Here is a 17,835-nt window from a genome sequence, read left to right on the forward strand (position 1 = left end):
ATGTGTGAGTGTGTTTTATGTTGAATTTGACTGTATCTGCATGATTACCATCTGTTTGAGCGCAAATCAGCTCGCTATTACGGTGTAATCACAGCTATCAATGTGAACGCCGTCTATATGAATAGAGTGTGATTATTTACTTTATGGCGCATTTGTATGGTTACCATCTCTATAACTGGCCATCAGCACATCAACACGTGATGACTGACTATATGAATAGAAAACTTTGTAAATGCTGCATTTCTAGCAATCTCAGGATGTACTGTAATTGGCATACATCGTTAAATCTTTTTTTATTTTTCTTATTTATTTTTATTACTCAAATTATTCTTATTTTATTTTTCTAGTACTCAAATAAATCACTTATATGATGTCTGAGTTTCTGTCTAGTGCTTTATAATTGAAAAACTATGCAGTGGTATGTTTAATGACTAAAATAGTTTGTAGAACCCTTCAATACAGTTAGTAAATATTTTTTTATATTTTGGGGGGGATCTTCTTCAGATGTGAAATAGAAACTTTTGAGACATTTGACTTTCAACCCATTACTTTTCTAGATTGCTCCGGGACTGATTTCATGTATTTTTATATCAAATAAAAAAATTCAGTGTGGTACAATTTTTTTTTTCAAGGCACTTCAGTGTCTATAACTTTTAATATTTTTGAGCATTATCAACTCTTGTTGATAAAAAGTAAAGCCCAAAGGGTCTTCTTTCCAAAGACACCAAAATTATGTGTGTAACAAACATAAGTGAGGAACTGTTGCAATTTTAAATTAGGTAGGGCACTTTCAGCTGTGAGTCCCATAATGGGGGGTCTGGTTAACAGGTTAAAGAATCTTGTTTCACAGTTTCCACAAAAAATATTGATATTTAATAAGAAATATTTCTTGAGCACCAAATCTGCAAGATCACCAAAATATCATATGGCAGTGAAGACTGGAGTAATGTTACATGTGACGTGACATACAGCCAAGTATGGTGACCCATACTCAGAATTCGTGCTCTGCATTTAACCCATCCAAAGTGCAGACACACAGCAGTGAACACACACACCGTGAACACACACCCGGAGCAGTGGGCGGCCATTTATGCTGCGGCGCCCGGGGAGCAGTTGGGGGTTCGGTGCCTTGCTCAAGGGCACCTCAGTCGTGGTATTTCCACCCCGAGACTTGAACCCACAAACTTAGGGTTAGGAGTGAAACTCTCTAACCATTAGGCCACTACTTCCCCCAAAATGACTTCCTCCATATGTGACCACAAAACAAGTCGCTGGGGTATATTTGTAGAAATAGCCAAAAATACATTGTATTGGTCAAAATTATTGATTTTTATTCTATGCCAAATATTATTAGGATTAAAAGATCATGTTCCATGAATATATTTTGTAAATTTCCTACTGTATATATATAAAAACTTTTATATACATTTTAATATACATTTTATAAAACATTTTTTATTAGTAATATGCATTGCTAAGAACTTCATTTGGACACCTTTAAAGGTGATTTTCTCAATATTTAGATTTTTTGCACCCTCAGATTCCAGATATTCAAATAGTTGGATCTCAGACAAATATTGTCCTATCATAACAAACCATACATCAATGGAAAGCTTATTCAGCTTTCAGATGATGTATAAATCTGTATTTCAAAAAATTGACCCTTATGACTGGTTTTGTGGTCCAAGGTCACATATATTAAAATAGAAAGCCGTTTACACACACACACACACACACACACACACACACACACACACACACACACACACACACACACACACACACACACACACACACACACATACAGTGGGAATAGAAAATAATCACCTCACTTTAAATAATCAAATCTTGTTGCTTTGCAGCCTGAAATAAAGACCTGAAAGGTTTTGTTTTATCCAGATTTATTTACTCAGTGCAACTTATAACATCCAAGGGAAAGATATAACACCAACATGTCAGAAAGAAAAGAAAACAAAGCCATTTGACTTTCAGCTGTGATCAGTTGTGGTCATTTTGATTAGCTCAGCATGAAAAGAGCTTTCCTGGAGCATTTCAGTCCTTGGTAGTGCAACTGAAGCAAACAATCAACTATGGGTGGCAAGGCACTGACAAAAGATCTCCAGAATAAACTTGTGGACAGGCGATGGATGCAAAAAAAAAAAAAAGAGTCAGGAGATGGATGCAAAAAAATAATAAAATCTATATATCAATACCTAGAAGCACAGTGAATCTATTAAGAAGTGGAAGATATTTGGTACAACACAGACCCTCCCTGAATCAGGACGTCACTCCAATCTGGATAAAAGAGCCAGGAGGAAACTTGTCAGAGATGTGACCAAGAGGCCTACAGCAACTCTGAAGCAGCTGCAGAAATGTATGACAAAGAATGGTCATTGTGTGCATGTGACAACAACATCACAAATTATCCACAAATGTGGCTTGTATGGGAGGGCTGCAAGAAAAAAGACATTTCTCAAGAAAGGCCTCATGTCAAATCATGTCTTAAAGCAGATGCTAATTTGCGCCGCTCTTGGTAGCTTGTGTTTGTCATTATGGAACTAATCTGGCATTGTCTGTGTTTTTTAAATTACGCATTGTCAGTAAATCAACCGCAGAAATTTCCACTCCCTTTAGCGATTTTTTGGAATTGTGCTCTCACGCTTATTTGCCCTGTTTAGTAAATCTGGCCCTAATGGCTATAATTAAAGCAAAGGGTGGTTCAACCAAATACTGCGACAAGGGGGTGATCCTTTTTCCAACTTAGTTAATCTGTTTTTTATTTTTATATATATATTTTTTTTGACATACTGGTGTTATATCTTTCATTTGGATGTTATAAGCTGCACTGATTAAATACTGAAAAAAAAAAAAAAAAAAAAACTGTTTCCGTCTTCATTTCAGGCTGCAAAGCAACAAAATGTGATTATTTAAAATGTTTGTGTTTTTTTTTTATGCTGTATCTCTATATCTCTCTCTCTCTCTCTCTCTCTCTCTCTCTCTCTCTCTCTCTCTATATATATATATATATATATATCTATATATATATATATATATATATATATATATATATATATATATATATATATATATATATATACTATTTTTTTTTCTTTACTATAATTTAATCAAATAAATGCAGCTTCTTTCAAAACCATTAAAAATCTTACCAACCCCAAACAAAGGTATATAGATATTTGAAGCTAATTCAACCCCTTGTTACCACCACTAAGTTTGTTACCACCGCAATAACACAAGAACTGCACATTAAGTGCTCAACTTATTTTTTTGTACTTGCATAGAGTATGTTTCTGGTTTAGAGTTGGAATAATAAGTAAACATCTACAGTAAGATTAAGTTTTAGCACATTCATTATTGAGCATTACCTCACCCTCAAGAAATAAGGACAAAAACTAGCCAAGGATTTGACTCAACCGCATACATTAGTTTTCTTAACTTACTGGACATGACACATTTTCTAGAAGTTCACTTTGAAGTCAAACACACGCTGACCTCACTTGGCTTGCTGCTTGCTGTATTAAAATATAATGTCCTTCTCAACTTTGCCTAGTCATCTGATGTTATTGGGTTATGACAGGCTTGATGGCATAATTACAGCCCTGCGAACACTAATGTTGGGTTACCATTTGGAAAGAACTATTGGCTGGATTAGGATAGAACTTTGTTTCAACTCCTAACCAGCCATATATACAGCAACAAAAGAGGTTGTACAGTACATAATATTGTAAGGCAGTCAATGATCTTAGCTTGACGCTAATGAGAACAGTGCATCTTTGTTACAATAAAAACACAGACACAGTGTTTACTTTCGGAGAAGAATATATTACAGAAAAAGACACATATCAATCTGAAGACAGAAAGAAGACAACTATTGAAACGCATCAGCTCTTGGCTCCCTCTAGTTCTTCTAAAATGATGAATAAAGTCCATGATTGTGTAGGCACACCAGTGATCACATTAGCAACTCAATGGGTAATGGATCTGAGTATCATGAATGGGCAACCTTTTGTTCACACGTTCAGCAAAAGATGAATATTCACCAGTTTTGTAGCTTTCCCGAGTCATTCTGACAGTTTGGTGCATTTTAGGTTCCTAATGCAAGTTATAATGTTCAACTGATTATATGATTCTAATGAGGTGTTCATTTTTCCATTGCATGTTATTTTGTTTAATTTTTTTTTGTGTAAATAATAGAACTTAGGGCATTGAGCATTATGACATTTGAAAACTTAACATTTTTAGTAGGCTATTAAACATAAAGACATATAAATATAAGCGTTTCTTTTTTTAAGTATCAAAGCCACCAAGTTAGGAATGACATCCTGCAGACGTGATCTCATCGCAACTTGATCACAAGTCCACAAAGTAAAATGTGAAATGCTAACATGCTAATGTTTTGCTAATGTTAAGACTACTGTAGGTGCTCAAAAGGTCCTTTTCTCTAGCATTCCAGCCCTGGGCCTCAGGATAAACAAAGTCAAAGATTTGCAAAGTGTAACTGGAGATGTACACTGAGTTGTTAGGGAGTGCTTTCCAAGAGAGATAAACATTTGCCTCAGTTTAGGTCCTTATTTGTCTCTCTCGCCAGAGTTTTTGAAGAAAAAAAAAGTGTGATGCTTTGTGAGATGAATGACATTCTCTCTATTAAATTGATTTCCCTACAGTACTTCTTCAAAAAAACAAAAAAAAAAAAACACCACTATATCTAAGAACACAGGGTCCGTCAGGTTTATAATTTTTATCTCCTGTGTAAGATATTGTCCAATGCAGAAACGCGCCATTTTGCTACTTAAAGCATGATGAAACTTCAGTGAAGCTACATTTAAACTGTAGCTTTCCAAGCTTATAGCTACTTATAATTACTAACTTCATTTAAGCTCATCTTTTGAAGAAAAAAATAGTTAGCTTCACTAAAAGATAGTAATACAAAAACACCTAACTACATTAACTACATTTAAGCTAGTTAATGGGCTCATATTTCAATGAATAATTGAAATGAGAAAAGAGAATGTCTCTGACACAAAGTCACATGGGTTTTTGAATTAAAGAACAATTTGAGTGACTTAAAGGCATACTCCACCAAAAAATGAAAATTGTGTCATTAATTACTTACCCCCTTGTTGTTCCAAACCCGTAAAAGCTTTGTTCATCTTCGGAACACAATTTAAGAAATTTTGGAAGAAAACCGGGAGGCTTGAGACTGTCCCATAGACTGGCAAGTAAATTACACTGTCAAGGTCCAGAAAAGTATGAAAGCATCATCAGAAGAGTCCATCTGCCATCAGTGGTTCAACCGTAAAGTTATGAGGCGACGACAATACTTTTTGTACATGAATAAAACAAAAATAACAACTTTATTCAGCAATTTGTCTCCTCTGTGACTCCACACAGAAGAGTGTGTGCTGCCTGCGTACTGCTCAGATTCTCAAAAATGGTACTATGCTGATGTGGATTGACACAGAGGAGACGAATTGTTGAATAAAGTAGTTTTTTTTTTTTTTTTTTTTCGCATACAACAAGCATTGTCGTCGCTTCATAACGGTTGAACCACTGATGCCAGATGGACTATTCTGATGATGCTTTTCATACTTTTCTGGACCTTGACACTGTATTTACTTGGCAGTCTATGGGACAGTCACAAGCCTCCCGGTTTTCATCCAAAATATCATAAATTGTGTTCTGAAGATGAACGAAGCTTTTACGGGTTTGGAACAACATGGGGGTAAGTGATTAATGACAAAATTTTCATTTTGGGGTGGAGTATCCCTTTAAACAGATTAATTTACATTAAACACTCAAAACACTAACAGAACATAAACTGTATAATTGAGTTGAGAACAGTAATGTACAGTATTTAACTAAACATTTCTGCTCAGGAAGTTAATTTTATAGTATGAATAACTTTTTGAATCTGTCCATATAGTCCTACATGAACAGTCTCATGACAATTCATAACTGCTTTATGTTTTGCCAATTTCTTTGTATTCATCTCATTTGTATTTTTTTGTACAACCTGCTCATGCCCCACAGTAGGTTAGGTTTAAGGGTTGTGTGCTTTCAAATCATACTAAATTCAAACTTCTTTAGTTACTTTAGTTTGGAGACCAATTCTCACTAATAACTAACTATTAACTACAAGTTACTGCTTACTAAAAGTTTGTAAGGTAGTTGTTAAGTTTAGGAATTAGGTACGATATAAATTATGTTCATGCAGAATAAGCCATTATGTGCTTTTTGGGTACTAATAAACAGCCATTATGCTAGTAATAAGCAACTAAATAATAGTGCTAATTGGTCCCTAAAATAAAGTGTTACAGATTTGTTTTCTTTTTTTAACAAAACACTGAAACAGAAATTAAAGTTTTTATTTAGCCAAAAATCATAAAGTTAACCAGATTTATGTAATTGTGAACACTCAAATAATAACTGATTGTGTACAAACATTTAAATAGCACAGTATGCAATTTAACTTCTTAATGATATAGCAATGTTTCTACTCCAGTTTATTTTTGAAATATAAACATTAAAATAGTGGCTGTAATAAAAACAGTCATAACATGCCATCGGCAACATGCACTAATGAAACTTCACTATTTTGGTCAATGATTACGTCGCTCCAAAATCACGTCAACCGTTACTGAAAATTAAATGCCATGACAAACAGCCTTTCAGCATTTTCTGACACTTGGAAAAAGTAGTTTGTTGAATGGAAAATCTATGCTATTGTCAAACAACTGAGCAAGTTTTATGCAACTGGAAATGTTGTTAAACTAGTAGTATTGTTACGTTTGCTACTCCTCAGCACTGAAGCCTACATACTAATGTGCAACAGAGGAGGAAGCCTTACAGTGGGTGTAATAAAGTCAACACAGTATCACTTTCTGCTAGTAAAGCCATTAATGCATTTAAAGTTCATTCTATGAAATAAAATACATGGCTCTTCTGTGGGTGTTTTGCATCTGGCTTGGTTCAAACACGTGTCTTTCTTCCCAGTTCTCTCAAATCTGTCCTTTCTAGCTCCCTCGGCCCTCCCCAGAGGCCACTATAGCAGCTGGGTTTGGAGTAACGCAATGACTGACTCCATACAAGGAACTTCCTGAAATGTCAGAAGGGCTTTTTTTCTGTTTTATTGCCATCCACTTTTTCAAATGTTAGTGGTGGTGTTTTTGTGTAGATGTGTGTCTCTGTTTGTTCCATCTTCTTCCTGTGTGTACCTCAAGTCCCTGATCTGGAACACCCCCACATCTCCACAGTTTGGAGTCTGTATCCCACTCATTGGAACCAATCCCAGTTGGAATCTCAGAATTAGGCTTCAAAGACCCAGCATACATTATTGTCATCCACACCCTGAGAATCCCTCATTGTGTTGTGATGTAATCTTTGTTTACATTGCGCCATATGTAGCGGAATACACCTCCTCTGCTGCGCCTCAAACAATTCAGTCCTACCAGGAGAGGGAAGTGTGGGCTTAACGCACAGGAAGACATGAGGAAAAGCTTTATTTTCCTCATTAAAACAGATAGTGGTCCTGAGGGGTTTAAACTGCTCTGTAAACCTAAAGCCTTGAGCTCTAGATCCAAGATGGATGATTTAGAGACATCACAATTACTTTTCAAATATAGTGTTACCGAAAAAAACGTGTTCTCTTACGTACTATCAATCTTCCAGAAAAGTTTTGCAGCCAAAGTGGGAATACTTTTACAGAAATTAATCTTTGTAAAGAGTCATAGGAATGGCGTACACTCACATAAGATGAAGACTGTACTCATAATCATTTTCTACAAAAAAGTGTTTTAATTATGTATAGTGTGGGTCACCCCTTGGTGTATTCCGAGATGCTGAAATGACCTGTGACGTGTGACGTTTCTCTAAACGTCTGAAATAATTCTCAGGCTGCTAGGTTACTGACTCATATGCTAGTAGCAAAGTGTTGTTTAGTTATGTGAGAAGCGAAAATTTGAATGGACACAATTATTATCTGAGAATCAGTAGATGTATGGCAGAAGAAGTGTAAAAGACCAATGCACAAAAGCTGACAAAAAAAACTGAGCAAACATCTGTACAGCATACACAAGGTGGAAAGATTTAATGATTAAGAAAAGCCTTAGTAGTGATGCCCAAATTGCCTTTTTTTGTTGTTGTTGGGCAGGTGTTTTCATGTCTCCTTAATCAAACACACCTGATTCAGATCATCAGCTCATTAGTAGAGACTCCAAAGCTGTGTCTGAAACCCCTCCCTATCCCCTATATAGTGCACTATATTGGATGTAGGCCTTTTTGTAGTGCTGTCTGAATTCTGAGTGAACGAGTTAATTCCCTACAAGCATTCACTTTTTACCCACAATCCTCTCTGGTTTTGTGTGTATAACTGATGTACACTTACTGGAGCACTTTTCCCACAATCCAATGCAGAGAGGACTGACGAGCTGGAAGAGAGAGCGAGAGTGAGCGCGTTTGAATTAGAGATGCAGTTTACATCTTATTTCTGCTTTAACGTTTATTTCATGCATTATTAATATTAAAATAGATTATTTCAGGGCTGCCAACTTTTGAGTTCAACTTGGAGTGAGAATTCCCACAGCGGGTTGGGTGGGGGATATTTGGGCCTTTATATAAATAAACACACACACACACACACACACACACACACACACACATATACATATATATATATATATATATAAATAAAATAATTTCATTTAATGATTTTTTTTGGTTGTCTTTTAGTGTGTAGAGAGTTTTTATGTTTTGGTGTGGGGTGTGGTGTGACGAGACAACTATCACGTCGTGTAGACACGGTGTAATAAAGGCAGGAATCTTTGTGTGTCTGTCTGTCTGTCTGTTTGCATTTTTATTATGTTGTGAACCATTCATCCAATCGACTTCACACATGGCGGGTGTGTTGCTGCAGACCCAAGGGAGAGCAGTGTCACATTTAGGCTGGGCTACGGTACGTTTTTTTTATGACTGCTGTATTTGCAAGTATTTTCCAATCAAATTAAGTGCACGTTTTTATCATGTGTAAAATTACTGATTAACATGGTGGATAAAAGCAGTTTTTATTTTTTACACCAACAATATACTATAGGCGTACTACTTACAGAACTTGATTTTTCAAACTGGATGTGCTGTTGTGGTAGGCCAGTTTCAAATCACATATTTGGCACACTGCCTTTGTCTTGTCCTCACTCAATTTAAAGTGCTCCCACACAGCTGAGGTCTTCTGCATTTTTGTTAGGGTTACACGATAAATATCAGCCGATAATTAATGCGCATCTCGTCAGTAAATCCAGTTCTCTAATCAGCGGTAAATTCCATCAGGTGAGTGATTTCACACAGAGCAGCTGTTACTACACAGAGTCGTTGTTAACTGAAAAGCTGCGCAAATCCACGTTCATTATCAGCGCACCTGATGTAATTTACCACTGATTAGAGAACCGGCTTTACTGATGAGATGCGCATTAATTATCGGCCGATATTTATCGTGCACCCCTAATTTTTGTCTTCTCTTCCAGATGAACTGAATCATGAAGTTCATCATGACGTTCACTCTTGGGCAATTCATATTCAAGAGAGAATGAGAATCGTTTTGCGGGGGATGCCATGTGTTCAAGAAAAAAAGAATATTCAAATCTCAAAATTGAAAATTGTATGCCAACCCACCAAACGAATATTCGAATAATCAAATATTCTGGTCCAGCTCTAAGATAGATAGATAGAGAGATAGTTAACTGCTGCAGTACTACAAAGAGCAATGTACAGTGAGAGAATTGCAATATTTACTAGGCATTACATTTATAAATGATTGCAACCACAATTAAGAACTATTTTTACATGAAAATTAAATGATTCTTCTATTAATCAATTAGTCTGCATTTACAGTGCTTAATGAACTGATCTATTTTGACAAATTATATGCACTCCCAAAATTTTGTTACTTGTACAGTATATGGCCCTTAGCACGAAAAACATATTTTATTTAAATTCTGAACGGATTATATTTAGCCTAGAAAGTGCACAAATAGCACTTCCTTTATAATCACTAAAAAAGTGTCACTTCAGTTCATCACAATCAAGAGATGATGGAGATGTGAAGATAATTTGGTGGATGATTTAAAAAAAAATATTTGTTAATCACTTGTAGGTAGCATATTCATCCTAATGTAAAACTAACGGTGCCTGAGGGCACTCTATGACCACTGTCATCTTATCTGAACACAAAATGCTGCAAGGGAGAGTTTCAAGACACTAAAAATAAGAAATATATAAAAATGGGGCTCCAGGTGTGTGTTTGGGAACCACTGATATAGATCTAAAACTCACTAATATCAGTGTAATGTAAGTCATGATGAACCACATCAATAGATGGCAGTGCAGACTAACACCATCATGGTATTGGTACTTAAAGTACACAAAGAACAGCAATGATATCGCTAGCTAAAAACGACTGAATTGCCCTTTAATTGTGAAAAAAAAAACAAAAAATGTTAATAACTTTTAAATTACATTATATTAATTCAACTGGAAAGCTGAAATGGAAAAATTAACAATTGTCTTTCTTTGTGTTTTCAATTAGCTTTAGCAACCTAACAGCTTAGCCCACTAGTCTAGAAATGTTCACTGAAAGGTTCTTTTCGCAAGGGATGTAACAATACAGTTAGCCCACGGTTCAATACATGCCTTGTTTTTTTTTAACTACAGTTTTTGGTTCAGTTCAGTTTGGTTCTGATGGCTTTGCAATTTGCGATTTAAAATCTTATTATAAAATACTATAGTACACTTTTAATAAGAAAAACATGAATTATATGTCTACTTCAAATTTCTTTTGAAAGAAGTAATATTTTTATGGATTGGACATTATATAGTGCTATGATGAACACATGTTGCTATGAAAAAAAAATTATGATTGGTTTATACTACAAACACATTTTTCCATTTTTATCACAGAATAGGGCATAACATATATTTTATAGTTCCTATACTATAATAAATGCTATGTCAAGTAGCACTGCATTATTCATATACTTTCTTTATTTGTTACCTGGAGATGACTTGAAAAAACACACATAAAACATACATTGTCGCAATCGTGTGTTTATTGTCTTCACGTTTCATCAGTGAAAACATTGCTGCTTTATATTCAGCTCCTTTGGCCATATTAGGGATTTCCTGGCATGTCATTTTGGATTCAAATAAAACGTCAGGTCATGCATAGACTATCTTGTCTCTTTGAATTAAAATTTAGATCTGTTCACACTGGCCCTTGAAAACCTCTATGTGAACACACTTGCCTGAAAAATTTGCTAATTTACCTTTTATTAAAAGTTGGGGGTGGGGTCAGAAATGTCTACACCCATGTTAAGAATGAAGGAGGTTAGAATCTCACAGCAAGAACTAACTGGTCATGGTAACTACCCAAACCTTTTTTCAAGCCTTTTCCGAAGAATTTTGTAGTAACATGCAAAAGAAACCAAATATGCTCACACCCTCTTCAAGAAAGATTATTTAAAATGCATGAACAGACAGTAAATGCATTTTTCTTCCCTTTATTGCAACAGGTTTTACATGACTCAGGTACTTGGTGTTAAACCTGTAGTGTGAGTGAATGGGAACACACATTATAAAGAGCATTCAGCACACCTACAGCCAGCGGCAAGAAGAAACACTCTCACAGTTACGTCATAACTGGAGAAGAACAGTATACTTACTGAAGTTGAGCCAGCCTAGGTAAAGCCACACCTTACCTTTGCCATCATGACACTGGGCCAGAAGCATTGCTAGAAGGAAGTGAGCCAACTCAAGATTTAACAAAGAAATAAGTGGCATTAGGTACCTCTGGCCATGATTTCTTCATCACATGCTACAGTATCATCTATATGAATGGAAACATCCTACTTTCTCAGGATGTTATATGTTTTATGCAACCTGTCATCCGCTCAAGAAAGTCTTAATTCTGCCAGTGACAGATGCAGGAAATTAGTAACTCCATATCGGCCATTCTAGATAACAACATTAAGGCTCTGTTTATGGATTTATCTTGTCCTGTGTGTAGGCGGTGGGCTGATGGCTTGACTCTAGGCTATGAAACACACTTTTATTGCAGTAAGAGTAAAGCAGGACACAGGGAACCTGTTTTCTCATCATCAGTTTTTCCTACTAAGCTGTTCCTCATAACAGAAGCACTCTTCTGTTCTTCAGAACTACTTACGACTTTTGCCAAGTTGCTTTAACTGTTGGGCACAAATGAGATTAAACATCAAAACTCCCTCTGGAAAATCATTTCTACAGTATCTTAAGGCTTAAAATTAAGTAACATGTGATATTTTATTTCAAGGCTGTGACAGGAGTTTTCAAATATAAGCCCTTCTGAGGAAACCCTTCATAAAACTTCATATTTTAATTGCCAAAACTGTTCCCACTCCATTAACGCAGTCATGTCCCCTTCAAAGATAAATCAAAACATTTGCATGACACAATCAGTCAAAAACACACGAGAGGCAATGGTATTTCACAATCAAACCAGACGTAAGGCTTCTTCAGACTACAGTTTTTTAATGTCTTTGTAATATGGCTGGAGATGATGAGCACATTTGGGTTTTTTCCTCAGAAATGAATAATTTTCCCTCAGAACACTTGGATTGTTTTACGTTAGATTTATCTTAATATTAAACCCCCAGTATATAATTCAATGATGATAAATTTCCCATCCTTTTGCATCTTTGTATTAACACGAGAAATTTCTCAATAAAATGAATGCTGTACCCTGCATGTAGAAAAATGACGCTTAAAGGATACCCATTGCCAAGGAGTCCTGTCTAAGCATTCATATGTGAAGATTTGGTAGTGAGAACATGTTGGTATTTGCAATTTGTTGGTACTGTATATCACACATAAGATAAACTTTGCTGTCTAAAATAATAATAATAATCTTTTCTACATGTTTTCAAAGCAGCAAACCAAATGCACAAAAATGAAAGAAGCAAGTATGTTAAACTTGTAACTACTTTTACACAATCAGGAAATATGTTGTCTAAATTAGTCAAGGTTATTGATCATTTAGTTGGAATTTTTTATTTTATTTTATTTTTTTTTAAGCACAAAAGTAAAAGTAGATATTTTCAAAATTTTCCTTTTTTGTCCATACAATTCAAATTTGGCCCCACTGATTCTCAATGAATTGACAAACAGTTAAAACATAAAATGTGTTTTCTGCAGAAGAAATTCTGACATGAGGTTGAGTAAATGACAGAATTTTCATATTTGGGTGAACTATCACTTTAATGCCATTTTAAGCACCTTTTTGAGACTTCTGTCATTTAGTTGTTTACAAGAATAAGCATTTCCTTCAAGACCAGACACGTTAAAGAATGTGACCCAACAACCTCACGACAGCCAGTATTGCCCCTACTCCATGTCAACACCTCATCAAAGCTACAACACTATGAGTTTTCCTAAGAAGACTCGGAGGAGTGAATTCTGTAATTGTGTTTTACAGTTCATCCATTCAGTGTTTATAGAGAGAGACTTTGTATGTCATATGTGTCTCATCTAACATTTTGAAATGCTAATTTCCTTCAAATCACTGGGAATTCCCATCACCCTTTGCAGCTAATCGAGTGATGTCTTAGGAAGTCACTTGTGAAATAACTCAGTCTGTCTTCTGTTACACAATAACTTGATTATTACATACACAATAATGTAATTATTCACTATTTTACAGACGATGCATCGGTTAGTGGAAACTACTGGTTGTCTAATTAGGGATATCTTGTGGTGCAAAATAGGAGCTGTTGATGACTAATTCTTTCACTTTTCAATGAGACCTCACAGTTTTAGTTGTTTTAATTCTATTTTTGCCTTTTAGTCAGAATTGCAGTTCATAATGGTCTCTGCAGCAATAGCCTATGGACAGAATGAGTAAATGTAGTATTTTACCAAATGAGTATGAGAAAGAGCAAGTGCTCTGACCATTCAGAGGAGCTCTCTACCACGAGCACTGTTTATCTTGGCCCACCGCAGAGTCTTTCCGTTGCTGTTCATTAGCTGCAAAAGACACCTACATGCCTCTGGCTCTAACAGCCTCATTTGATTTATTACAATCATTTTAGTCTTTTGTTTGTATTTAATGACGATTTTGAAATTGCTTGGCCAGAGCCTAGACCTCAGTTCAAGTGAAAACCTGTGCTTTGACTTGACAATTGCAGTCTACAATCTCTCTCTGTCTAATTTGTGTAATTGGAACAAATTTGCATTGCAAAATGGGGTAAAATTCCACAAAGGTGAAATATACAAGAAGGCTCAAGACTGTAATTGTTGCTAAACTGTGTAAAAAACTTTGATTAACTGATTTGAGTACTAATGCACAGTAATGTTTTATTATTTTTCATTTATTATTTTGATAAAGCCTCTTATGTGCATTTATTTGGTCAAAATACAGTAAAATATATTGTGAAATATATTACAATTTAAAATAAGTGAAACATGTAATTTATTTCTGTTATGGCAAATCTGTATTTTCAGCAGTCATTACTCCAGTGTCACATGATCCTTCAGAAATCATTCTAATATGCTGATTTTGTGCTTGTGATTTCTTATTATTATCAATGCTGAAAATGCTTGTGGTGCTTAATATTTTTGTGGAAAGCATGATTTGGATTTTTTTATGAGGTTGCCTTCTAATTTTTTTTATAAAGACATTCTATCTTTTTTAGAATTTATGGATTCTTTGATGAACAGAAAGTACAAAACGCATTTATTTGAAATAGAAATCTTCTGCAAAGTCTTTACTGTCGCCTTTAATTCAGTGCATCCTTGTTGAATGAAAGAATTGTTTTCTTTCCCACGTCTTTATTATTGAATTAATAAAAATGATTTCATTGTAATGAAAAAGTATGTCTAAAGGTATGTTGGTTGGGAGGTGTACTAAATAACATTTTTGCCTCTGTTGGTTTGCCCGTTGGTCTACTTTTCCCCACAAAGGCCTCAGATGGATTTAATTGTGCTTTCTTTCTTTCTGTGTTTAGTGTGTCAGGGAGCGAACAACAAACTGGCTCTTCTGGGAACAGTGGATGACCATTATCAGATTCTGGTAAAAATGTACAGCAACTGCACCGTGGTTCTGGAAAACCTGGAAATCACATATATGACAGAAAAACATGACTTGTCATTTCTCAGGGTATGATATGTCCATTTACAAACACTATGATCAATGTTACCTTATATAGTGTTTTAAGCATGTTGCTAATTATAGTTTGTATTTCATGACAGATTTTTAAAATCGAAACTGTAGGTTATTCCAAACAGCTCAGCTTGTGTTTAATGGTATTTTGTGTTGTTGCTCCTGAATTTTAGAGCATCCAAGAAGTCGGCGGCTATGTTCTTATTGGGATCAACTCAGCCCCCAGTATCCCCCTTGAGAACCTGCGTATCATCCGTGGCCACTCTCTTTATGAAGACAAATATGCTTTGGCTGTCCTCCTGAACTCCAACAACAGCATCGGACAAGGCGTGAACCAGTTACCACTGACTAGCTTAACTGGTATGTGGTTATATAAAACTGTTCTTTTGTGTGTGTGTTTGTTTTTCCGGCTAAATGGGAATAACAAAAGTTCCTAACTGACCTGTATTCATGTCTTTTGCATATTTGTTTTGTAAACTGTTTTGTAATATTCATTAATTCCCATGCCCAGCTCTGGAAATTAGATTTGGAAAATATGAATAGACCTGTATTTCAAATCTGAGGTTTGTCATATGTGAAAGCATTGTTGTTTTCCATTCCTAGAAATACTGAAGGGCGGAATAAAATTTGCCAGTAACAATCATTTATGTAACGTGGAGACCATCCAGTGGACGGACATTCTGAAATTGAAGAGTCAGCCTAAAATCAAAGAGCCAGAACCAAGCTTAGCAAGACAATGTATGTCCCTCAGGAGTCTGTTTTTTTTATACATATATATTAAATGGTACTAATTAATTTTGCATTTTGATTAAGAATGTTCTACTTTACCTTATACAGGTAAAAAGTGTGATCCAAGCTGTTACAATGGTTCCTGTTGGGGCCCTGGCCCCCAAAACTGCCAAAAAAGTAAGTGGTCTTAAACTTCTCAAGTGATTAAATCCATTTTTTTTTACCTTTTAAATCTTACTGAATTAGTGACAACAATTGTTTCATAAAAATATAATGAAAATAAAACATTAAAAATCTTTCAACAGTTAGTGACTGGAAACAACATACTGTATACAGTACACTACTGCTCGAAAGGTTAGGGCTGAAATCTCTTATGCTCACCAAGGCTGCATTTATTTGATCAAAAATAGTAAAAACTGTGATAATGTGATATACTATTACTACTTAAAATAACTGTTTTGTATTTTCATATATTTTAAAATTTTATTTATTCCTATGATGCCAAAGCTGATTTTTTAGCAGCCATTATTTAAGGCTTTAATGTAACGTGATCCTTCAGAAATCATTCTATTGTAATAATTTGGTGCTCAAGAAACATTTTTTTTATATTATTATCAAAGTTAAAAACTGTTGTTCCGCTTAATTTTTTTGTGAAAAACATGATACTTTTTTCAGAATTCTTTGATGAATAGAAAGTTCAAAAGATCAGCATTTATTTAATATAGAAATCTTTATAAAACTTTTGATCTTTTTTTTATTATTATTATTAAACACCTACCATTTTGAATTGTAGTGTACTATATAGAAACATTTTAGTGATTGAAAACGATTTGTGGCAGTCACACTTTTAATTTTTCAAATATAATATGTAACCCTAAGTTAGATTGAAAACGATTTGTGCCAGTCACACTTTTAATTTTTGTTTTATTTTTTTTTTTATTTAGTTAATTTTTTATTTGTTTATTTATTTATTTATTTATTTATTTATTTATTCACAATTCTAACCAATTCTAATGCACTGGAGTAACAATTTGGGATTTCTGCATTATGAGTAATTGTTTAGTTGATCCTTGGCTTTTATTTCACAACTGCTGTAAAAACACTACTTGACCCCTGGAGGAATGTTTTGAAAACTCTTCAGAAGAATACTGAATTGTTGTTGCTGTGCTCAAGTGAACACAGATAGTACTTTTCAGATCTGTGAAGTTTCTTCTCGCTCTGTATCTAGTGACTAAGGTGATCTGTGCGGAACAGTGTTCAGGGAGGTGTAAGGGACCCAAACCCATTGACTGCTGTAATGAACATTGTGCTGCTGGCTGCACTGGACCCAAACCAACCGACTGCTTGGTGAGAACCGCATGTATACAGATAACCATTCACTTGTTTGCTCATTCATCTTTCAATACAGACTAAATGAAGTTTAAGTCATCTGTAACTATAGAAGTAACGTTTAGAGATGATTATGAACTAGTTCAGGGTGAATAATGACAACAATACGACTCAAACTGTGAGAAATTCACAGCAGCTTGAATGTTTTAAAAACTATAACACTTATACTTATTTATTTCGATTAAATAACAGTACAAGGCATGTCTGCAGTATTACAGTGAAACATTCATTACCAGTGAAGTGACGTGACATACAGTGACGACGTGACTGTACATGAAGTGCAGTAAAAGTAACCTCAAGGGCAATGAAAATACTTTCAGACTAGTGCGCTCATGGGAAATGTTGTTTGTGTGTTCTGCAGGCCTGTAAGGACTTCCAGGATGAGGGGACATGTAAGGACGCATGTCCACGGCTCATGCTCTACGACCCCAACACCCACCAGCTCGCTCCCAACCCTAATGGGAAGTACAGCTTTGGGGCAACATGCATCAAGATATGCCCACGTAAGGCCAGTCAAGATG

The 17,835-nt window shown here is 35.2% G+C and overlaps 1 protein-coding gene across 2 annotated transcripts in view; it reads left to right on the plus strand.

Moving 5' to 3' along the window:
* The window catches only part of LOC109095046 (epidermal growth factor receptor-like), a 58,356-nt gene that overhangs the window by 21,196 nt on the left and 19,325 nt on the right, over positions 1 to 17,835 (plus strand). For both annotated transcript variants that reach the window (XM_042771156.1, XM_042771163.1), the window contains exons 2-7: positions 15,042 to 15,193; positions 15,370 to 15,556; positions 15,800 to 15,934; positions 16,034 to 16,102; positions 17,154 to 17,272; positions 17,676 to 17,817. In XM_042771156.1, coding sequence (XP_042627090.1) covers positions 15,042 to 15,193; positions 15,370 to 15,556; positions 15,800 to 15,934; positions 16,034 to 16,102; positions 17,154 to 17,272; positions 17,676 to 17,817 — 804 coding nt within the window. The remainder of the gene's footprint in view (positions 1 to 15,041; positions 15,194 to 15,369; positions 15,557 to 15,799; positions 15,935 to 16,033; positions 16,103 to 17,153; positions 17,273 to 17,675; positions 17,818 to 17,835) is intronic.

Source organism: Cyprinus carpio, chromosome A2 (assembly GCF_018340385.1).
Source record: "Cyprinus carpio isolate SPL01 chromosome A2, ASM1834038v1, whole genome shotgun sequence".
Taxonomy (NCBI): Eukaryota; Metazoa; Chordata; class Actinopteri; order Cypriniformes; family Cyprinidae; genus Cyprinus; species Cyprinus carpio.